Raw genomic sequence first — 25,313 nt, 5'->3', positions numbered from 1 at the left:
TTTGGATTTTTTCTTATATAGGCTCCTATTACCCCCCCACCCCCATCCTGATTTTTCACACTTGCTGTCTGGTCACCCTAGGGGACTGCTTTGGAGCCAGCTCAGTAGGATTGGTGTATGTGTGTGAGGCAAGTGCATGAGGTGGGGAAGGGTTAGAGTGTGAGTGATTAGGGGTCAGTGGTGTTATGGGTCTGGCTCCGCAGGGTCAGTGCAAGAGTGTGAGGTGGGGAGTGCTGTGAGGCCAGCTCCTCAGGGTCAGTGACAGTGTTGGGGGAGCGAGTGCTACGGGGCTGGCTCCCCAGGATCACAGAGTGTGTGTGGGGGGGGCAGGAAGTGCTATGGGACAGGGCCCCCAGGGTTAGTCCGGGGGGCGGGAAAGAGAGCGAGTGCAATAGGGCACGATCCCCAGAGCCAGTGTGTGTTGAGAGGAGAGAAGCGAGCGCGATGGGGCCAGCTCCAGGCGTCGGGCTCTAGGGCTAACCCCTCACGGCTGTGTGCTGGGGAGGGTCCCTGGGACTAATAACTCCCGGACTGCAGGAGGCGGTTGCTGGGCGGGGGTTGCTAGGAGACCACCCCAGGCCGAGTTGCGGGAGGGGTACAGCTTTCTCAGAGCCAGCCCCGCCCATGCCCCTCTCATCCAGCAGCTACGGCACGGGACCGGAACTGACGTTTCAGGGGCGGGGCCGCGGGCCGCGACGGCGAAGTGCTGATCTGCTGACGGTGGCCGCTGTGTCGTGTTGATGTCCCCAGCGTCCTCTGTGGTCGTCCCAGGTAAAGGCCTTCCTCGGCCTGTCCGTGTCCGGGCGGGGCGGCAGAGCGCTCGTGGCCCGTGACTCTGGGCCCGGCGGGGAGCGGGGCGCTGCGTGTTCAGTCTCGTAGCCTCCTTTCACTCCGCCCGGTTGCCGGCCGCAGCCGGCTCCCTCGCTCTCGAGGCCTCTGTCGGCCCAACCGCCCGGCACTGGTCAAACCGGGGGGGAGGGGTGGTGGTGCTGCCGCTTTGTGTCGCCGGGGGGGGCCGCACCTCTGTGTGTATGCGGCGGGGCGTGGCCGGACCTGCGTGTGCGGGGCGGGGGGATCCATGGCGAGCCCCAGAGGGGTGTTGGGGAAAGGTGACCTGTCCGGGGTCAGTCGCCCCTCACCCCGGCTGCTGTTGAGGAAGCGGGGAGGGCTATCAGGCGCTGACCGACTGGCACCGGAACTGCTTAGGGCCCGGCTGCAGTGGGAGGGGGAGGAGCTGGTCCTGGTTTTCTGAGGAGCTGGTCCTGACGTTAACCGACGGTATGGTGCGGGACGCACTGTTTTAGCATCTGAAGAAGTGGGGTTTTTACCCAGGAAAGCTTATGCTCAAATAAATCTATTAGTCTTTAAGGTGCCACCGGACTCCTTGTTGTTGGGCAGCCCCGAAGTGTAAATGCTTCTCCTGGCAGCCAAGTCAGCTGGCTGTGAGCTGGGTAAACAAACGGCCCTAGCTGCTTCCCAACATCTCTGGGGTCATCCTTGTAAGTCTCTAAATAGGTTTCTGCTGCATCCACAGTTCGGAGAGATTTTCCTGCCAATAAGTAATAATCCTAGACACACTCTGCTGACCTACAGAAATGCAGATTTGTAAATGACTAGCCGAGCCTGTTTTGAAAAATGCAAAAGATTTCAGCACAGTTGTTGGTCATGCCAGATGGCGTGGCTGTCTGCAGAAACGAATATCTTTGTGTTTGCATTACTAAAGAGACATTGGGATTTTTTTTTTTAGTAGTGAAAGAATTTTAGAAGTACAATTTGTTTGTCACTCCTTTTGTTTTGGTTACTCTTTTGCACTTCACATCTTGGACAATGAGCATTAAAAATATCCATTTTCCTGCAATTCCTGCTGTGATTATTTGGTTTCAAGCACCAGTGGGGCTGCCAAAAACAAATATTTTAATTAGACTTAAAGACAATTGTGGAAACTGTACTGTTGGGTTTGCAAAAGTTAGATTTTATAGAACCTATATTTTGGATCAAATGTGAGGGGAGTCTCTTAAATATCACTCCTTGCTATTCTGGGGGGAGGGGAGAGTGAGAGGAGATAATGAAACAAGTACACACAAGGAATAAAGCTGTACCATGTTAGAGTTGGGTAGGCAGACCCTTAACCCCAGTGGATGCTATTACCCTGGTATATTTCAGCCATGTTATCTTCTTGTTACTTGTCTCTCCAAAGCTATGTTAGTGTCTTCCTTTACATTTAATTTCCTTTTTTAATTTATTTTGTGTAAATTGAAGTTTAGTTTTTCACCTATACTTTGCAATCATGGAGAATCACTAATTCAAAATCTTTTTTTACCATTTTGTTGTGTTTAGTGAAAGTGCAAAACTGTGTTGATCCTTATTTAAAGTCTAATCTACTGAAACAATATGCCCTTGCTTTTAGTGCATGGTTCATGTATTGTACTAAATCAGATGGTAATAGGCTAAAGATACTTATTTGAGTTTAGGGCTAGAAATCCTTGTTTAACCCTTACTGGATTTGATTGAGCAATATCAGTTCATTCTAGTTGCCCATAGTATTTGAAACTGCTTTATGGTCAGCCCTCTATGGAAATATTTCCAATGGGTATTGGGTGTGTAGTTCCTGAAACAATGTGTTTTACTCATGATTCACTTGTTGTCACCTGAATCAAGGCTTGTACTCAGTTGTTGTAATTACTATAATTTTTAATAACAGCAACTGCAAAATGGAGCAAGATAAATTGCAACATTCAAATATTCTTCCTCCTCTCCCTATAGATTTATAAAGCTTCAATCTTGCTAACACTTGTGCATGTGCTTAAGTTTACTACCATGAATAGTGCCACTGAAATCAATAGGATAGCCTCTTAATAAACAGTTTAATGTCTTAGAATGAAACTAGTACTTGTGTTTTAAAAAAGCAAACAAACTACTGTTTCAGTTACAGCAACTGGGGACTGGACCTTCCTGTTTGCTTGCCATACTAGTTGGGGCACCAGGCTTAGTAACCTCCCCCTCCAGAAGAAGAAGAGCAGCAGCTGGGAGGGGAAATTATGGAAGTCTGCAAGCCTACAGTGCTCTTTACCAAGGCAACCAGCATCATTAAAAATATTGGTTGTAAGTCATAGCCCTCCTTGTCTCTGGATTCAGAGTTACCCACCTGGAGCACTAGGCACAGTGCTCCATCTTCTTATTGTCTTTGGACATGCAAGGCAAACTACCCTTCATCCTTAGAAGTAGTCTAGACAAGGAAGAGTATTTTGTGAAACCTTGTGCTGTAGCTGTTCATTATGGAGTATATCTTCTGTGAATAGAGAAATTTATTTTGTAGGGCTCACATTGTGGCATCTTTCAAGAGAACTAAACTCATTTATGATGTCTTAGACTATTCCTCTAGTATAACTTTTCTGAAGTAATAAGAATTCTAATATTGTTACAGATCAGTCATGTCATCCTTTCAAGAAACTCCATCTTCAAGTAATGCTCTGCAGACTTCCAACTTTGCACATGTGATCTTTCAAAATGTGGCAAAAAGTTACCTTCCTAATGTACATCTTGAATGTCATTACACTCTGACCCAGTATATCCAACCACACCAAAAGGATTGGGTTGGTATTTTCAAGGTAAGCGCGTTTGTACTTTCAGTAACTGAATATCCATTGCATTCTAAATTACTCATTCAAAAAATAAATGATAAAATCTCTTTGATATTTGTTTAAGTGGATAAATCTTGGTGATGTTAGATCTTGACACGTGCATGTAAATTAGTGTCTTCTCTTGGTTTTCAAATATGCTCATTGAAATGCAGGTATTCTAAGTGAGCTGGTATCACCATCTATTATGAAGGTAACAATGCTTTCTATGATAAGCAACTGAAACATGATCTTGTAACTTTGCCAAACTATAACTGTTTGGGATGGAATTTTCTATGCTCGATGTCTTCCCAAAAAGTAAGCTTCAAGTGAACTTCAGCCAAAACAGTTTGGCTGTTTCTGAGAACAGGGGTAGCGAGAAAAATGTCTTCCTATGTTAAATTCTGGCAACCTTTTCTTTGAGAAACTCTAGTGCTCCCATGTTCTGGAGCAAAGAACATGAAATTTGGAAGGGGTGTAGTCTCTGTTTCAAGGATGTGCCTTTTGCAGTCACTGTGAAAATTTGCCCAAATTTGGCCAATTTATAATCATTTGAAAAAAAAAATCAGTTTGCACATGCTCAGTAGAGGCTTGCTAGAGCTTCGTAGCTCATTTACTGGAAGATTCTGTCCACACTGAGCAAGCTCCTGCATAGGCCTGCAGGGGACTGAGCAGGACTTTCCTAGTGTAACTTTAGGTTTCCTTGGGCTGGTCAGGGAACTAAGAGCAAGGACTGTCTCCCCTGTGCTCTGTGTCCTCCTTGATGTTACCAAGGCAGCATGTAGTAAGAAGCTATTTGAATAGAATGGTGGTGGAAGGAATCAAAGATGAAGGGGAGGAAAACAGAGTGGGAGTTGGGATGATGGGGAGACTGACACTGGCTGGGCAAGGAAATTAGGAGTGGGAGTCTCATGGGGAGAGCCTGAAACTTGATGAGGAGTGTGGGACAGGGAACTTCTTGGGAGGTGGAGAGACACAGTTTTCAAGGAGCTTTGGTGTGGCAGTAGAATGGGGACTGGCTGGGCAAAGAGACTGGGACAGGGAACCTGGAGGTGGGGCACTAAGATTGGATGAAGAACCTGGGGAGGGAGACACAGACTGGGGATGAGGAACATGTGCACGGGGAGTATTTGAAGGGAGAGATTGAATGAAGAGTCAAGAGGGAGGAACTAGGACTGGTTAAGTATAGACATGGAGCCAGGGGAACGGAGGGAGACAGGGCAAGGGGAGTGGGATTGGAGCAGTGTGGGGAAGACTGGGACTCGGGGAGTCCATAGAGAAGGACTGGATGAGAAGTCTGAGAAAAGGACCAAGAGGTGGGGAAGAGACAGGACTGGAACAGTGACAAGTTGGACACAGGAGAGGACACAGGAGAACGTGTCAGTCTTGGGGGAAATGGCAGAACTGTGTGTCCACTGGAGAATGCTCCCCTCCAAAGCCTGGAATGGAACCCAAAATTCTTGTCTTCCTATTTCTTTCCTATCAACAGATATTTATGAAATGCATGGGAAAAGTGTCTCATCCCTCTCAAATGCTGGCCCAAATAGAGGATTAAAACCCACAATTGCTATCCATTACTCTGCTAGTCCAGGTGGCAGAGTCTGTGTAGTGGCTCTAAAGGTTCCAGTCCTGATGTCTCATGTGGATGTCAATATCATGCCACATGATGCAATTTCTGTTTTTTAATTTTTCAGTATGATGCCAAATGGTGGAATTATTTTTATTTTTTTCTGCTTAAAAAAAATTGTAAAGTGACACAAACACAACATGCGTCAAAAGGACATTGGTAAAATTGCAAGGAGAAGCATGAGAAGTTACCTGTGCAACCTTAATTCAGTCCCTTTGTGCGAATGCATTATAAGAGTCTTCCATTACATGATCACATACTATATTTTCCACAAGAGCCCTGCCTCAGTCAGTGTGCAGAGTGGATGGTGCTCACTTAATGAGAAAAACTGTTCAACTTTGGCCACTTGCTTTATTTATTATACACTATTCAAATTCTGCTCTGAAGGCAGGATTATTAACTAATTCGTGTGCTTTTCTGTGGCACGCATCGTAGTATCTGCTTCACAAACAGGCCTACTGAGAGAAATTTGGGGTTCTGGTACATCATGTTGGCTGGGGGCCCATCCTCTCCCATTTCACTTTATTTACACAGCAATTAGACTTTTGGGAGGGCCATCATACTACTGTTCCCACCCACCCATTGCCAAGCCCTGTTCACAAACCTAATCTTCATAACACCCCTGTGAAATGAGAGGCGGTCTGATCCCCATTGTACATATGAGCAGGTGAGGCACAGAGTGGTTAAGTTCAAAAGTATTCACTAATTCTTAGTGCCCAGTTTGAGACATTTTTTAGCATATTTAGCATTATGTAGCACTGTTTATCTTCCCATTGACTTGGGTTGTAGATGCAAGTGCCCAGCACTTCTGCAAATCAGATTCCTGGGTCTCAAGTCAGACACCCAGAAAATGAGGAACGCATAATTAGTACCATCTCTGAAAAGTTTGGTTTATGTGACTTGCCTAGGATCATATAGGAATTCTGTGCCAGAGGCAGGGATAGAATCCAGTTTTCCCAAGCAGCATTCAGTTACCTTAACTACAAAACAGTCCTTTCTCTTCCTCAGTCCCCTGCCTCATATGCCTTTCTAACTTCTGCAACAAATGAGGCGGGAATCCTACGGATAATAGTGTGTTTAGTTTTTTTTTCCGCTATGCAATCCTGACTCATCCCCAGAGCCATGTCCATTCTGTACACTTAATCAGGCAGTGATCTTAGGGGGAAAAAATAGCATGTGATCATGTAATTAGACTGTATGATAAAGTATACCCACAAGGGGGCCAAATTAAACTTGCAGAGACCATCTTTAATTCTGGCGTTTGCAACTTTTGAGTGCTTGATTTTGCAATTAATTTTTTAATGTAGTTTGTGTAATACAGAATACAGGAAAACAACCATGGGTAGCACTATTACAAAAAAATATTTTTTAAAAGTTGTACTTTTTTTCTTATGACTTTATCGACTTCTATTTATCAAATATTTTCTATTTTTTATATGTAGCTAAAATTAAGTCTCTTGTTAATGTGTTAACTTTTAGAGTAATGTTATCATGGAAAAACTTTGTGTGCACCTCACTAATTGCTGACAGAGAAAGGATGTTGGAGAATGTAGGCTCATTGTTTCCTTCCTATTCTCTGTAGATCAAAGCCAGGTAAGACAGCAGTGGAAGGAATTATGGAGCTCAGCATTTGGAGCCGGTTTCATTATAATGATTCGCTGAGCTTCCCTGGAGTGTTCCTCTTGTCTCTAAGATAACTGGATGTTTCTCCCTCAATTTTCCATTACTGTTGACAGAATTTATATTGCATCTCCCTTGCCTGCGTTGCATCCTTGCTGTATGTCTTAGGGTTTGCCTACACTAGAGAGTTTTGTCTCTTAGCTGTATTGATACTGTCAAATGTTAGGTTTAAGTGCTCTACCAAGTAACTTGACATCTAGTCTTCAGATTGTCAAAAGGCAATACTATTTTTTTTTTTAAGACCAACAAATGAGTTTTTCCATAGATAGGTACTGTGACTTGCTTACACCTCTACTGTATCTGTGGACATTGTACAATCCACTGTTTGCATCATTGAAATGAAATTGGTACAAGAATTATGCAGGAGGAGTACATGGTTTTATAAAGGAGAGATTTTTCTAAAGCATACATTTTGTAAATCTGCAAAGTTTGGGGGCAGGAGGGAATCCAAGTACGATTTCAGTTAGTTGAGTGCAACTGAATAAACCTGGTATGTGAAGTAAAGTGCACATCCATTTGAAGAATGGAGGTGCAAGCATTCCACTGGAATTTCAAAGGAATGTTTTAGTGAAGAGGATAATGGGATTAAAATGTTTTACTAAGTTTGCAATAACAGTCAGTAACTATTTGTATAACAGAGTTTCATTTTGTTTTATAAATTAACTTTTAAACTGAGTTCATTGTCATAAGTTAGGGGACATTTTTGAGGTTGTAATCGATTATGGGTATATACTATTACTGTCAGAAACTTTGAATTTAAAGAAAATCTTTAAATTTTGGAGTTGGCCTAATTTTTTAGATAAACTGGGAAGAGGCAAGGTGATCCACATATAGTCCCGTCATTCTTTTGAAGTAGTTAGAATTTAAACTTTAAAAACTGATGTTATACATTTGATTAAAAATCAGGGAGGCAATTAGCATACATTCTAGTGTCCCTGTTTAAAAGAAGAAAAAATCCAAATCTAACCCTATAACATTGGTTTGTTTTTCTCTCTTTTAAACATTCTTTGCAGTAAAATGAAAAAGTCTCATCGAGAAACTGTCTTCTTGCTGAAACAACCATTATTGATACAAGATCAGACTCTGTACTGGGGACAAAGAATATAAACAACTGTTAGAGATTGATTATACCTTGGGGTTGTTGGGAAAGCTGATGAATCACACTTGATTATTATTTATTATGATATTTAGAAAGGTGAGTAATAGTGTGAAGATACGATGCATGCCTAGTGAAATAGTCTTCAAGGGATTCTGAACTCACTAAATAACAAGAATGATTAAAGTCCTGTGTAGTGGTCTTGATATTGTAACTAATGAGAATCAGACTTCTGTCAGTGACCTCAAAGTGTCAGTTTATTGGCCGTGAATGTAGAGGGTTGGGAAGACCTTGGCTTTTTGTGGAGGAGAATGAATTTGCTTAAAGGCCAAAACTGTTCAAAGGTTAAATGAATGCCATCTTTGAGTCTCATGGGAAGTTATTGCTGTTGCACCAGTGATAGTTGTGTGTCTGTATTAAAAACTGTCAAGTCAAGAGGTCTAGTGGAATTTTCATTTAGTTCAACATAGGAAGTTACAGTGATGGATGAGGGACCTGACTAAGATTTAAGGGCTGTGTTCACTATGGGAGTCAGTGGCACAACTGTAGCTATGCTGCTGTCGTGTAGACGCTTCCAATATCGATCCAGCTCCCTGAGCAGCAGTAGCCCTGCCTGCACCATGGATTAGGTCAGTTTAACTACAGTGCTCGGGGGTATGAATGTTTCACATCCCTGAGTGACGTAGCTGGGTCAGTGTTCATTTTAAGTGTAGACAAAGCTTACGTTTGTTTCCACATACTGAGGAGTTGTGGTATCTTGCTATATTTTTTTCCATCTAAATGTATTAACTCCCTTTGTAAAACCATCCCCCCCCCATCTCTTTTGTCCTTTGCTGCCTCTGGTCATGTATATAAAATTTGCTCAGTGTAATGAAATTTGCCCTAATTCCTTTAAGGTGTATGGCCTTCATTTTAGTACTTGTCCCTATTCTTTTGTCCCTTTTAGAATTCTATCCTTAAATGCAGTTTTAAACTGATCCCTTTCACAAACAGTCAGTTTCCCCATTTTTCTGCGTTATATAAGGCATTTGTTTTCTCAAGCTCCCAGCCTGGGTTCTCAAACATCCTCATGGAGAGAACCACAACTTAAGTGTGTTATCTTTCCTTGCGTTTAGAGTTGCAGGACATTGTTGTAGCAACTACAGCAATTGCTTACGTGAATAAGTAATTTTAGGAAAGGACTAAATGTATTTTTAACTGTCCTTAATGGAACAAATGTATTGTCTTTTTGAAATTAATCATTGTTTTCTCTTTTTGTTATCACACCCATTCTGTTCTGTTCCTCTTTTGTGCATGCTGCTTGTTCCCCTCTTTCTCTAGGTATTCCTTTTTCACAAAAGGGCTGCTGATGGTGCCTGGCTTCTGTTTCCTTATGTTATGGAGCAGTGGCCTGAAAGGGAGGCAGCTAGACTGGCCTCATTGTCAGCTGCTTTTACAGGCATTCTGGCAAGGACATTTGAAGTAGATGGAAAAAGAGGAAGGGCCAGCACCATGTTACCCATCAGTTCTGTTAATCACCAGGAGGTGCTTTGTGAGCCACCAGTGGTTAATAGATCAGTTGGGGAACTGGTGTCCTAATTAACTTATTCATGTTTCTTTAAATGAATTACCTTGCCTTCTGAATTCAGACTCATAACTTTTTTTGGACAGGTTGTTACATGTTCTTCTAGGCTGTTCTTTAATAGTGATATTTTCTTTCTGTCTGGCTTTTTGCCATTTAGAAGAAAGGTAAATTTATTTTTCTGTTTATGTATTGATGCCTGGTCTGAGTTTTAAGCATAAAGCAGAAAGAGAAAATTGAATTACAAGCCCTGGTAAGCCTTTGAATTTATCCAGGGCAGACACACTCACCTTGGGTGTTAGTGCTGAAAAGGTCAAAACTTAAATTGGCATTAGTTTCAATGCAATACATGGTTTTATCTGTAACTTAATGCTTCAGAGGGAATTTGACACTAGATCATTTGTTACGTCTCACAGCTTCTGAAGACTCAGACTCTAACAGGAGTATTCAGTGGTTTGTTTTATGTTTATGATATGTACTTCTACCAAATAACAATTTTGTTTTTCAGTGCGCACACACAAGTGTTGCCTCTGATTTCTCCATTATGTCCTAGTGGTGTATTTAGAAGGTGATCACATTAGGTTGTCTTAAATACCTAACTTTCCTCTAGCATCATATCTGAGCATCTCACAATTTTTAATTTATCTTCACAACACCTCTGTGTGATAGGGCAGTGTTTTTATTCCCATTTTACAAATAGGAAACTGAGCTACAGAGACCCTAAGCACCTTGCCCAGAGGAACAGGGAATTGAACCAAGGTTTCCTAAGTCCTAGGTTAGTGTCCTAACCAATGGGCCATCCTTCCCTTCTTCCTTGTTGCTTTTCTTTTATAAATTAGTTACTTAATTATATATAGAGACAAAGGTAGGGGAATCTTAAAAAGCAAATTTATTCATGTGTCTAGCATAAAATGCTGTGGACTTTTTTTTTTTTAAAAAGGGGGTTGAACCACCTACATATTATAATAGAAGGGAAACACTTTTTGTGTATATACAGAGTAACTTACTAATAAGGTTACGTTTTAGTCACTGGTATTTTTAGTAAGTCATGGACAGGTCACACACAGTAAACAAAAATTCACGGCCCGTGACCTGTCCATGACTTTTACTAAAAATACCTGTGACTAAGCCTTTGGGGGGGAAGGCTCAGGAGGGCAGCCCGGGGGGCACTGCAGGTGCTAGGAAGTGGAGGGTTGGTGGGGCTGGGGAAGGCTCCCTACCTGGCTCCTGGAAAATAGTGACTCTGCAGCTCCCATTGGCTAGCAACTGAGGGAGAGGAGTTACCATTGCCATCTCAGTTAAGCACCGCTCTGCACCCCAGCCCTGAACCCGTCCGCCCCTGACTGCCCCACCAGTAGCCGGGGTGCGTGGCCCTGGGGCTGCCCAAGCCACTAAGATCATGGCATCTGTGACAAACACAGAGTCTTACTTATTAGCAATAATTATTGCTAGTCTTTAAATGTATTTCCGTATAGAAACTCTTGCCAGCAACCTCTCATTGGATTACTATACATATATCTTCGGAGTCTTTTTTCAGACCTCATGAGAATTTCAATCATTTCTCCATATTTCAGAAAGAGATATATTTACCTTTTAGATTCCAGCCTCTCGTACACTTTTTGGGATATCCTAGATTTTCACTGTTCACTCCTCCTACCCCTATGCAGCAAGTCAGAGTGAACAACTACTCTCCTGCTGTGGCTCCCGCTCCAAAATGAACTTGGAAACTGCCAGGGTCTCAGATGAATGATTTGTGGAATCTACATCCATATGTTGCTGCAGAGATGCCTTGAAATATTTCTGCAGGATTGACATTGCCAGGATCAAATATTCACATTAGTTCTCTCTGATCAAATATGCAGAAACACAGTGAAGTTAGACAGCTGGTACTCCTGGGGGAATTCTGCGCACAGTATATTAAAATTCTGCATATTTTGTCAAAATAATGCAATATAATCACTCTGGTTTAAATTAGTTCGGTAACTTATTTAAACTACAATACTATGGATGGAGAATGTGAGTGGGGAGCATTGGAGGAAATCCCAAAATCCCTTTGCCTAATAATAGTGTAACTAGGTTTGACCCTTTATTTCTAGTTATTAGTCAAAAAATATTTGCAGCATATGCTCAGTGTTACGTAGTAGGCAACTGAAGAGCAAGTGAGGGTTGGGGAATCAAACTCAATATTTTGTATTGGCTACTGACCATCTCCAGAAGGGTCAGTAGCAAACAGTTCATGGAGCACATTTTATAGGAAATTTTTTCAGTCCAAAAATTCAGACCAGTTCTAATCACTAAAACACCATAAGTATTTGTAAGGCCATACTGTCCCCCTACAGCCTACACCACTCTAGCAATGTAAAGGAGCTTTAAAACTTACACCTGTTTTATACTCCTGAGGGAATTCACAAAGACAACAGGAACAATTCACTAAGCAGGCAGGGTGCTATATTCTGCCCTGACTGAGGGGACAGAGCCTGCCCCACGCCTGCTTCCTCAGAAACATCCCAAAGCCCTGCCCCTTCACGCCGAGCTTGCCGCAATAGTGAGTGAGACAGACAGTGTGTGTTTCTCTCCTTCATGCATGTCTGCTGGCCCCCGATGGTGATTTACATCTCTACTGGCTGCTTTGGGTGGCCAAGCCAACCTGCCTGTGTTGCTGCAGAGGGGTGAATGACCGCTCTTGCACCTTCCCTTTGCTTTCTCGTCGGAAGTAACTTTTTTGCAGGGAAGGAAAGAAATCTGTGGGGGACATGAATTCTGCACACATGCAGTGACACAGAATTCCCCAAGGAGTAAACTGAAAATAAGGCAAGATTGAATATTAAAGGTTTGCAGAAGCCTTTGAATCAGGTACAAGCCTAATATCTGTACAGTGGAACAACAATGTTCTTAAAATATTTTGCTGGCTTTTCCAGGTTTGAGTGAAGAGGCCCACACCAAAGCTTCAGAATGATAAGAACAGTGATGTGATGATTGTGTGTCACTATACGAAGAGGTTTGGCCTCTTGAAGTGCAAATAAAGGCCTTCGTGGGTGACCATCCTTTGTTTCCCGGCTTCAGCTCTTGTCTCAGACTTTGAGGACTTCATACCAACCTTGACTGCATGCCATCTATAGGTCAAATCCTAGTATCTGAGCAACATTTTGATTACTTGAATAGCATGATGAATATTGACTTTCATGTTGCTGCATCACCTAGGTATAGACTGAACCATGGATTCTCAGCCTTGGGGTCATGACTTCGAGGCCCATCATGAGGGGAATGTAATGGGGTATGTGACAAAGCTCTGTCCTTGCTCCGTGGGTCCCGCATTTCCTGGTGGATTTCTCTAGCCTCAGAGGCTCACTGTGACCCTGCACGTAACCCTTCTCTCTCTAGAGACAAGGGTCACAGTCTACTGAGCCATTTTCATCATAAGCCAGCGAGGGAGGTGAGGAGAAGTTATCCTTCCTTGCACAGTCTCTGTCTCCCAGTCTCAGTGATTAATCAGGGGGCGAAGGTGGGGTGGGGGGAGCCCAGGCCCACCCTCTACTCCGGGCTCCAACCCAGGGACCCCAATAGTATCAGCTATGGTAGCTGACCTTTTAGAGACATGACATGTACAATTCCCTGGGCTACTTCCCCCACAGCAGCCCTCACTTCCTCAAGCTCCACATCACCCTTACCTCAAGGCCTCCTCCTTTGTGCCTAATATGGTGTGTACTACTCAGCCTCTCCAACAGCACAACTTCCTCCCACAGCTCCTGACATGCACACCCATCTGACTAACTGGGAGGCTTTTAACTAGTTTCAGCCAGCCCCTGATTGGCTTCAGGTGTCCCAATCAACCTAGCCTTCTCCCTGCCTTCTGGAAAGTTCTTAATTGGCCCCAGGTGTCTTAATTGACCTGGAGCAGCTTCCACTTCACTTATCTTCGTACCAGGGATTTGTTTAGCCTGGAGCTAATATATCTATCTCCCACTACTTTTCTATAGCCATCTGGCCTTGCCCCGTCACAGGTAGTTGGCAAAATCTCCCAGTTTTAAAAATGAGGGGGAAAGTACCTTATCCCACTAGAGAAGCACTGTACTGTCTCAGCTAAACTGATGCTGTTTCTTTCCACTTGCACCTCCTCTGAAGAAACATCTGGTTTGGTAGCCTGAGCCAGCCTTGGACAAAGAAGAGGATGAAAGGGATTGCATACACCAGGGACAGAGGAGGAAATGGCTTCAGACTCTTCTGCTGCAGGATCTGAATTTTTTTTTTTTGGGTAGAGAAAATGGCTAATGTAATACCCTTTAACATGGAAATGACTAAGGACATCTGGACTTACCTAATAGTGTCCTTGAGTTGAATGGCACACAGTTTTTTTTTTTTCTTTGTCATATCGATATACAGTATTAGTTTTCTTAAAGTTACATTTGATAAGAGAAGAATGGAATAGTAAATATGGCCAATCACTGACCATATGGAAGGAAAATACAAATAATTATGCTACTTCGCATATATCTGTGAAAATTAATAGAAATTTCCTCTTTCAAAAAAGGGACTTAATGTACTATTTTTGGGGGGCAGCTACTTTTTCATACTTGTGTTTTAAACTGATTATTATTATACAACTCAACTGATGTATCAAGTTTGTCTTTCTGGTTTATCATGATGTTTGTTTGCAGCTGATGCACATCTACCAGCTTTTTAGCCATAAGCTTGTACCTTTATTTTGGCTTATACCTAAAAGGGTGGGGAACAATGTTCCCTCTAATTTTTTCCATTCAAGTGTGGAGTAAATTTTATGTGCACCGATGTATGTGCACTACCCCTAGAAACAAAAAACCAAGATATAATAAGAAAAGGAGTAGTTGTGGCACCTTGGAGACTAACAAATTTATTTGAGCATAAGCTTTTGTGAGCTACAGCTCACTTCATAGGATGCATGCAGTGGAAAATACAGTGGGGAGATTTTATATATACAGAGAACATGAAACAATGGGTGTTACCATACACACTGTAATGAGAGTGATCAGGTAAGGTGAGCTATTACCAGCAGGAGAGCGGGGGGTGGGGGAGATTTGGACATCTGATTTTTGTCCATTTATTCTTTTACATAGAGACTGTCCAGTTTGGCCAGTGTACATGGCAGAGGGGCATTGCTGGCACATGATAGCATATATCACATTGGTAGATGTGCAGGTGAACAAGCTTCTGATAGTGTGGCTGATGTGATTAGGCCTATGATTGTGTCCCCTGAATATATATGTGGACACAGTTGGCAACGGGCTTTGTTGCAAGGTTCCTGGGTTAGTGGTTCTGTTGTGTGGTTGCTGGTGAGTATTTGCTTCAGGTTGGGGGGCAATGCCCCTCTGCCATGTACATTGGCCAAACTGGACAGTCTCTACGTAAAAGAATAAATGGACACAAATCAGACGTCAAGAATTATAACATTCAAAAACCAGTCGGAGAACACTACAGTCTCTTTGGTCACTCGATTACCGACCTAAAAGTGGCAATTCTTCAACAAAAAAACTTCAAAAACAGACTCCAAGGAGAGACTGTTGAATTGGAATTAATTTGCAAATTGGATACAATTAACTTAAGCTTGAATAAAGACTGGGAGTGGGTGGGTCATTACACAAAGTAAAACTATTTCCCATGTTTATTCCCCCCCCCCCCCCCGCTACTGTTCCTCAGACGTTCTTATCAACTGCTGGAAATGGCCCACCTTGATTATCACTACAGAAGGTTCCTCTTCTCCCTTTGCTCTTCTGCTGGTAATAGCTCACCTTACCTGATCACTCTCCTTACAGTGTGTATGGTAACACCCATTGTTTCATGTTTTCTGTGTATATAAATGTCCCCACTGTATTTTCCACTGAATGCATCAGATGAAGTGAGCTGTGTAGCTCACGAAAGCTTATGCTCAAATAAATTGGTTAGTCTCTAAGGTGCCCAAGTACTCCTTTTTCTTTTTGGGGATACAGACTAACATAGCTGCTACTCTGAAACTTGTATACCTTGTAATCTTTTCATAGTTAGATGTGGCTGTTATGTCCATACTGGATCATGACTAAGGCTAAGAATTTGTCTCTGGTATTTTTATTAAGTCATGGACAGGACGTGGCAATAAACAATGAAATCATGGAAATGTGCATACAGTAATGCACTTTTCACTACATCAGTACAGGAGCTTTTGAATTGGTATCAAACCTTATATAATTTTGACTACTGACATGATTAACTGTTAGAATGTAAAATGGTCATTTACTAACAGAGCTTTCCATGATTCTGAAACAGCATGCTGTATATTGCCAGGTTGTCATCTTTGAGCATCTATCATCTCACAAGATATCTTTGTAAGACTAAAATGATCTCTTGCAGTCTGCGCTGTTAACTGGCAATGATAAACACCTTAGAGCTATTACTTGGAAAGTGATCTTTTGAAGTGCCACAATGTCAGAGTACTTCATTTCAGAAACTGCACTGCTGTAGGTAAAAAAACATTTCCCTTCAAACAAGGGAATAGACTCAAATATATTTAGTGATGCAAGGTCAAGAAGTTTGGCCTGATTGGGATCAAACAGTTGGCAGGGTTTTAAAAAAAACACAACACAACGGGTTGACAAAACTATTAAGAACCAGTCATATAGGCTTCAGTTTTAACACTGTTTTTGCAAAGGGTTTTCTTAGCTAACAGGTTGTCAGTTGTGCCATTGAAGGACTTTTCCCAACTGGCAAGATCTGTCAAATCATTTGCCACCTTATGCATTCTGATCTCTCATAAGCAGTGAGAGTTGCCATTATCCTTGGTGGAAATACTTGAATTGCTGCAATATATCTGCTTTTATTTCTGTTGATTTTGTTAAAGTGACCACATCTTCAACAGATGAACTACAGCTTCGCTTCCACTTCTCAAAAAAACTCCACATAATCCTGCAGCTGCCTGGTATGAAAACGGACAGCTACAAATCAGCTGTTACACCATGTGATTACTGGGGAAAGGGAATTGCAGGCACTTTCCCTTTTTCCTGTAATGATTGATTGAACCATGCTTTGCGGGCAGGGCAGGCAGTGAATGCACGTTTTACAGAAATAACAAGTTCATTTACTTTTCCAAATGTTTTTCTCCAGTATCGCCCACTAAGTTGAGATGATGTGCAGTGAATGTTATGTGCACTGCATTCAGAAAAAACGCTTTGAGGCTTCATTCCCAGGTTTTGTTCAAACATGCAGCATTGTCATGACAAAAGCAGTGACTTTATCAAAAGGAATTCTGTGTTTCTGAACTGACTGCCCTAGCCCTGCTGCCTAGGGCTGACATTGTGAAGGTCACAAAAAATCATGAAATCTGAGACAAACTTGTAGCCTTAATCATGCCAAATAAATTTTGTATTATGTTAGCAAAGGATGGATTTTGACTCTCCCATGCTCCTGACAATTTTGACAAAAAATTAACTGATCCACCTGAAATAGTCTCTTCAACTAGATAATTTTTTTTTGAAGTTGTTTTTCTTTTTCTTTAAAGTGGAATATGAAAGGATATCAGGCAACTCCAAGGATTTCCTGAGTTATTACTAATTTTTTTCAAAGTGAAATATTTCACTATTTGGAAAAAAAAATGTTTTGGGGGTGGGGGAGAGGGAGGAACATCTCTCACAAAATGAATCAGAATCTTCTATCTCTATAGTTTTTGAATCTTTTGGCTCCAGTGAGAGCTAGTGATTCTAGGTGTAAATGGTGGATGGTAAATTTTGAAGTTAATCAGTTGGGTTTATAAAGGAAAGCTAGTTGTATCCTTACTGTGGGGAAATTACAGTGTCTCAGTAAGCTCTAACTTCTGAGAAAAAGAATAGCACATCACTTTCTTTCCATTACAAAAGCTACTTTTGAGAACAGAGGACACTAAATGGTATAGATCTGAGCTTTGATGTCGTTGGGACTACTGAAACAATGAGGAGTCCAGTGGCCCTTTAAAGACTAACAGATTTATTGGGGCATGAGCTTTCGTGGGAAAAAACCCACTTCTTCAGAGGCATGGAGTGAAAATTACAGATACAGGCATAAATATACTGGCACATGAAGAGAAGGGAGTTACCTTACAAGTGGAGAACCATTGTTGATGAGGCCAATTCAGTCAGGGTGGATGTGGTCCACTCCCAATAATTGAGGAGGAGGTGTCAATACAAAGAGAGGGAAAATTGCTTTTGTAGTGAGCCAACCCTCCCAGTCTCTATTCAAGCCCAAATTAATGGTGTTAAGTTTGCAAATTAATTTGCAAAAAAATCTGCAATTTCTCTTTGAAGTCTGTTTTTAAATTTTTTTTGTTGAAGTATGGCTACTTTTAAATCGGTTATTGAATGTCCAGGGAGATTGAAGTGTTTATAGATTCATAGATACTAAGGTCAGAAGGGACCGTTATGATCATCTAGTCCAGCCTCCTGCACAACGCAGACCACAGAATCTCACCCAACCACTCCTGAGAAAAACCTCTCACCTATGTCTGAGCTATTTGAAGTCTTCAAATCGTGGTTTAAAGACTTCAAGGAGCAGAGAATCCTCCAGCAAGTGACCCGTGACCTATGCTACAGAGGAAGGCGGAAAACCTCCAGGACCTCTTCCAATCTACTCTGGAGGAAAATTCCTTCCCGACCCCAAATATGGCGATCAGCTAAACCCTGAGCATATGGGCAAGATTCACCAGCCAGATTCCTAGGAAAGAATTTGCTGTAGTAACTCAGATCCCACCCCATCTAACATCCCATCACAGGCCATTGGGCCTATTTATCATGAATATTTAAAGATCAATTAATTACCAAAATCATGTTATCCCATCATACCATCTCCTCCATAAACTTATCGAGTTTAATCTTAAAGCCAGATAGATCTTTTGCCCCCACTGCTTCCCTTGGAAGGCTATTCCAAAACTTCACTCCTCTGATGGTTAGAAACCTTTGTCTAATTTCAAGTCTAAACTTCCCAGTGACAAGTTTATATCCATTTGTTCCTGTGTCCACATTGGTACTGAGCTTAAATAATTCCTCTCCCTCTCCGGTATTTATCCCTCTGATATATTTATAGAGAGCAATCATATCTCCCCTCATCCTTCTTTTAGTTAGGCTAAACAAGCCAAGCTCCTTGTGTCTCCTTTCATAAGACAAGTTTTCCATTCCTCGGATCATCCTAGTAGCCCTTCTGTGTACCTGTTCCAGTTTGAATTCATTCTTCTTAAATATGGGAGACCAGAACTGCACACAGTATTCCAGGTGAGGTCTCACCAGTGCCTTGTATAACGGTACTAAAACCTCCTTATCCCTGCTGGAAATACCTCTCCTGATGCATCCCAATACCGCATTAGCTTTTTTTCACGACCATATCTCCTACTGGCTTTTGTATGTTACCATTCCTGATGTCTGATTTGTGTCCATTTGTTGTTTTACGTAGAGACTGTCCGGTTTGGCCAATGTACATGGCAGAGGGGCATTGCTGGCACATGATGGCATATATCACATTAGTAGATGTGCAGGTGAATGAGCCCCTGATGGTGTGGCTGATGTGATTGGGTCCTCTGATGGTGTCGCTAGAGTAGATATGGGGACAGAGTAGGCAACGGGGTTTGTTACAGGGATGGGTTCCTGGGTTAGTGTTTCTGTGGTGTGGTGTGTAGTTGCTGGTGAGTATTTGCTTCAGGTTGGGGGGCTGTCTGTAAGCGAGGACTGGCCTGCCTCCCAAGATCTGTGAGAGTGAGGGATCATTTTCCAGGATAGGTTGTAGATCATTGATGATGTGATGGAGAGGTTTTAGCTGGGGACTGTACGTGATGGCCAGTGGTGTTCTGTTGTTTTCCTTGTTGGGCCTGTCCTGTAGCGGGTGACTTCTGGGTACCCGTCTCACTCTGTCAGTCTGTTTCCTCGCTTCCCCAGGTGGGTATTGTAGTTTTAAGACTGCTTGATGAAGATCTTGTAGGTGTCTGTCTCTGTCTGAAGGAGACATGCCCTAATAAATCTATTAGCCTTTAAGGTGCCACTGGATTTATTGTTGTTTTTGTGGATACAGACTAACACAGCTACCCTCTGATAATTGGGACTACTGGTGTCTGAAAAGTTTAAGGATTAACCCATTAATTGTGAAAGTGTGTTTGTTTTGTTTTTTGTTTGTTTTCCATCCAAGTGAATAAGGAGAAAAAATAATTATAAGGAATTGCTGTTTGTTTTTTGTTTGTTTGCATTTCTTTTGTTAATTGGAACTGGGGACCTATTGTATATTGGTCTCAGAGGAAGAAGTGATATCTATATATGTTGTACTTTTACTAATTTGAGTTCCAGTTCAGCTCTCACACAAGAGCTACATTTATGGTCTTATTGGCTCTGTTTCGTGTGTTACTGCTTTAAAAATAAAAGTCCAAAGGTGGTGGTCTGAATTTAATAGTAATCTTTTTTTTAGGGTAATCTTTTATATTACATGTCAAAATGCTGAAAGGGCCATTTACTGCTTATGTCAAACTTTGAAAAGCATTGTTTTAAAAATTCTATCTTGGTCTTGTTTCATATTCGCTCATTTTTTAAACAATACTCAAATGAAAACTGGTTAATCCTGCCTTTGACTTCACAAATGTCAAGAATTTGTGTAAGTGTTCGTAGGATCACATCTTAATAATCAGTCAATTATTTTTCTATAACAATGAGGGAAAAATAGACTGTGTGATGTAGTTGAAGAATTGTTTCTAAATATGATTTGTCATGGATAGAGTGGAAAAAAGTCAGTTGAGAGAAATAATTAAGGTGTAACTATAGAACAAAATATTTGAATCTGTTACTTCCCTTTAAAGCCGTGACTTCAGGATTTTGTGTTGCCTGGATAACACTACAACACACACTAATGCAATGAATGGAGACTGGTTTATCACTCTGCCCACTGTTAGTCATGTCAGCTGTTATGGTTGAGATACACAAACCAAACTTGCCTTGGCAGTCTTAAAAACATCTTTCAGATTTGGGATTGGGGCCCTCTGGACACTGTTACTAAGTAGTTTCACAGTCCACCATTTTCCCCCCATATATGGAGTAGGGAGCCAGGCGCTGTGCAGTATTACCTGCAGAATGCTTTTGCTTTGCAGACTGCCAGGGTGGGGCATATAGTAGCTTCTATCCCATACCTGCAGAATTCCATCCCCCAGCCTTATTTGTACTGTGTGTGAGGAGAAGTTTGCCACGAAGACAGAGCCTGGGTTTATTTTTTTTACCCCTTTATTTGTAATTGAACTAAAAGTGGTTTTGAATGTTCTGATTGACAAATCAGACATATTTTGGCTTTTCGGATCATCAGGCTCCTCGTTACGTTTTAATCTGTCTGTGTACTGTGACCTCTGTTTTGGGATTCTGGATTTACCACAGGAAGTGTCAATGTAAAATAACGAAGGATATGGAATAAATAACTCGGAGTGTTTAACAGGCTCCCTCAACCTTACACCCACGTAATCTAGATTAATACTAATACAAATGAACCCAAACATGTGCTACCTTTGTTGGTTAACAATAGGTACCTGTGAATCTTAGGCAGAGTCAGCTAGCTTCTTGTGGCTGTTTGTTTTTTTTTTTTTTTTTTTAAATGACTTGCAAGTCCTCTGTCTCAAATAGAACCTCCTTCCCTGCCCATTGAAAAGTATGTTTCACCAGGCTTCAGATAAACTCCTCATCACAGATCGGTTCCCATTTGTGATTTGGACTGCTCCCTCCCGCCCACCTATACACCAGCGAGGAGAATTGACTACTCAAGAGTTCTCAAATTTCATTGCACCGTGACCTTCTGACGACAAAAATTACTTCATGACCCCAGCAGCGGGGGGGGGGGGGCTGAAGCCTGAGCCTGCCCGAGCCCCACCGCCCCGGGCTGGGGAAGGGGGCTGAAGCCTGAGCCTAAGGGCTTCGGCCCCAGTGGGGGGCCTGTAACCTGAGTCCCGTCACCCAGGGCTGAAGCTGTTGGCCCTGGGTTTCGGCCCCAGGCCCCAGCAAGTCCAATGCCAGTCCTGACGACCCCATTAAAATGGGATTGTGACCCTCTTTGTGGTCCTGACCCATAGTTTGAGAACCGCTGGGCTACATGAACCACAATGAGGGTAATTCCAGGTGAACTGACCAGTAGACAAATAAATAGAGTAGCTTCTCTGGTCGTGTCCCCGTCCCATCTCTCCTCCCCCCCCCCCCACACACATACAATGAGGCACAGTATTGCTGCCCCACCACCGTGAGTGATGAGAAATAAAGGAGCTCCAGTCCACTTCGCTTCCAGAGTTGCAATTTTAGGGGACCCTAAGAGCCTTAAACCTACAGTGGGCTTGTTAATAAATATTCTCAGGGAAACATGGGGATATGTCTTCTCTTCCTCAGTGATAATTTCCTCTGTTGCATTTGCAATTGGTTTTAGATGACAGTTTATCTAAAACTATTCTCCTCAAATTTATCTTTCCCATTTTAGCTCTTTATTTTCAGAAGGCTGTTGGCCTTCCTTCAGAGATGATTCAAATGTCATTGTGAAGAGATCATATCCAGGTCACTGCTGGGGTACAGTGTGATTTTTATAATCCCCATGTCTGTGACAGTATAATCTGTTGCCATAGAGAAGATTATCATGGTAAGAGTATTTTGTGGTTATAAAATGCACTGTGAACCTCCAAGCCAGATCTTAAAAAGGATCTTGTGAAAATGATAAAATAAGTTACCAAAAGTCTTTTAATCAGACGAACATTACTTACGGTATCTAGTAAGCAAATATTTTATCTCCTTGACTTGCTCTTCTATTTGTAGTATTACTTTTGAGAATTCGGGGTCCGATCCTGCCATCCCACTCTGAAAACTCCCACTGTTGTTAATAGAATTGTTTCCTACTTAGAGACATCAGAATCTGGCCCATGGCAGGATCCTGTATACCCCACAACAAGCTGGAGTTAATCTAATGTAAATTAGGTAATAGTACGAGTTATGTGAACTTCACCTTTACTGAGATGTATAAAAAAGTCTTACTGAGTTTTAAATAGTGATTTATATTTCCTTCCCTGAATTACCTGTTCAGAAATAGGCCAGGAGGATTAATTTGCCTATACTGAACTTGGCTGTTGTTTTGTTTGTATCTAAATTGCCATTAATCCTGCCTTCTATTGAATATCAGTTATTTAATCCTGATCAATAAAAATTAAATATGTAAAAACACTAATTCAGAACAAAGTTTCAGAATGGGCTATTATACTTCTATATAAATCTATGCCAATTGAATAGGAAAAGGATGCTTTCATATTCAGAAAATAGTTAAGATTTCAAGATAGGAAAATACTAGGAGACTCTCTACCCTTCTTCCGTTATTCTCCCCATTCATTCCTCTTAAAAAATTATGCTGATTTTTGCCTTTTTGCAGGATGCTATATGCTAATAACCAGCAAGAATTGCCATTTAAAGTGTTGAGAGAGATTCAAAACGACTTCTATAAAATGACCTAGAGCACAGTGAGGAAGTTTACTTCAGTTCTTTCCAGCATTTGTTTTAGAGTTGGAAATGTTAGGAAAAATTAGAAATTGCTTCATTTCCTATGAAACTGAAATGATCATGACTGCTTACTGAGGAATCAGTTTCTGAATTTCAAAGTTGACATTTTTCTCCAGTTAAAAGACCAAGATTTAAAAAAACCCTCCAGTCGGTCTTCAAAAGCGAAGGCCTTCATTTAGTATCTGCTTGTGGAAGGGCAACTAGTTATTTAATGTAATATTCTGTATATGTGAGTGAAAAGTAGCTTCTGCAGAATAGGTTAGTTAGGGAAACTGAACAGTGTGTGTTCATAAAATGTATCTTCTAAATTTTAAAATCACAGTAAAATTTGGGGACACTTCACCTTTAGTAATTTTGTCCTTGGTCTGTATTTTAATACAGAACTGTAAAGAATACTTCCAGTAGGTAATGCTTGGTTGCGTAGTAGGTTTTCTTCAGTGTGTATTTGAAGAAATCAAAAAATAAGTATAGCACATGTTTGGAATCACCATTTCTCCCTGAAATTTAATTCAAATTTCAAAAACAAAAGCTTTGACTCAAAGCCTGAAAGACTAAGCATCTAAATGAGACTTAACTGTTTTGAAGAAATATACGTGAAAACTTCTGGCAGAGGAGGATACAATGAAATGTATTAGCTTTTCCTACAAGTGAATTGTGAGGTTCTCAAGAGTCTGTTCCCAGAACTTCAAGAAGAATTGGTTTGAAAACCCACAAAAGCAAAATGGTCAATACTTAGTTATTATTGATTCTCACAGAATAATGTAAAAATATCATGTCTGTGCAAAGTTATTGGAAATTTCATGTTTGATTTATTCCAAAAGCATTTTATAGTGATGTTACTTAGAGTATTTTCCCCAGGGCAGTATATTTCAAACATACCTTTGTAAGGTACCAGTTTGGAGATGTCATGGAAGCCTTTTTCTTTTAGCTAAGATTAGGATCAAGAGTTAGTTGGTTCCATTTTGGTGGTTGAGAATTTTTCCAATTTGTTGCTGAACTATCAAAGATCTGTTTTATCAAAGTTGCTTGCTAATCACTATAACTTCTGCCAGAAGGATTGTACGCTTAAGAGCATTTCTTCATAGTTCCTCCTCCTCCTAGTGTTGGAGTGAACACAGGAACTGCTATAGTAGATCAGCCTAGTTTGGTATTCTGTCTCTAGCGGGGGATAGTACAAGATGCTTTAGCAGAGAGTAAAAAATACCCTCTAGTGGATAACTATGGAATAATCTGTCCAGAAATGTCTTGCTTACTGTCATTTTTAGTTCTCTTGTTAGCTGAAGGGCTTAGGTTTGTATTACTTTAAAATCCTGTAGCTATTCTCATTTTCCATAAAAAGGAGCTGGCATAATTTAAAACTGGTTCTCCTTTACAAATTGAGATTATTTTGACTCTAGTCATAAAGGAAGATTTGGCATAAACTTTACATAGAAATCTTGAATGCTTAAGTTCACTTGTTTACTCCACTTTTTTCTTTCTGAAGGGCTGCCTTCTTGCTTTTCAAAAATGGTGAAAACTTGTATTGGAGAGGCTATGAAAGGAGAGGTGGCCACTCATATTCACTAGTAAGGCCCATTTCACCAGGGTTTTGGCTAGGTAATAAGACTTGTTTAATATCATATCACAAGAAAACTCTGTACAATCTGATTTTTTTTTTCCTATTTTTCGTTATGCTATTAATTTGTGCCCATTGCTTTGATAATTAGGGGATTTTCTTCCCACAAAACAGAATTCCTGTATTTCAGATCCATGTAACTCTAGTTCAGGAAATCATACTTAAATCCTCTTTTAATCACTAGAGAACTTCTGTAAAGAAAAACAGTATCCCACATGATACAAACCAATAGGAAATAAGTGAAAATCATTAAATCATCCTAGTTAGAGAAAGGATCAAATTGATCCAATAGATCTTTTCTTTCTGCAAGGGCTTGTTACGGGATCCCTCCTAGTAGAGGGCAGATGAGATATTAAACTGCCTAACATACAGGTGTAAAATTAGGGATAATATTGAAATCAGTGGGCCAGACTTTCAGCCCAGTTGTTTTTCATGTAATTGGAATGCACCTAATGAAGAGTCAATGTTCCAGTACAGCGTTAGTCTTAAAGTCAGCACCTGTGACTTTGCAGTGATTGGCAAAGGATTTGAAATCCATTGTTTTGGGACTGCATCAATCTTGTATCCCAATCTGTTCCTGCTTTTTCAGTGAAGGAGATAGCACTCCTA

General features: G+C 41.3%; 1 protein-coding gene across 3 annotated transcripts in view; it reads left to right on the top strand.

Moving 5' to 3' along the window:
- The first annotated feature begins 644 nt into the window (after positions 1 to 644).
- TAX1BP1 (Tax1 binding protein 1) overlaps positions 645 to 25,313 on the top strand; it is a 95,422-nt gene continuing 70,753 nt past the window's right edge. For all 3 annotated transcript variants that reach the window (XM_074945727.1, XM_074945728.1, XM_074945726.1), the window contains exons 1-2: positions 645 to 771; positions 3,425 to 3,608. In XM_074945727.1, coding sequence (XP_074801828.1) covers positions 3,432 to 3,608 — 177 coding nt within the window. In that variant the 5' untranslated portion in view covers positions 645 to 771; positions 3,425 to 3,431. The remainder of the gene's footprint in view (positions 772 to 3,424; positions 3,609 to 25,313) is intronic.

The sequence above is a fragment of the Natator depressus genome, chromosome 2 (assembly GCF_965152275.1).
Source record: "Natator depressus isolate rNatDep1 chromosome 2, rNatDep2.hap1, whole genome shotgun sequence".
NCBI classification, from domain to species: domain Eukaryota; kingdom Metazoa; phylum Chordata; order Testudines; family Cheloniidae; genus Natator; species Natator depressus.
This window is presented reverse-complemented; position numbering and strand designations above follow the sequence as displayed.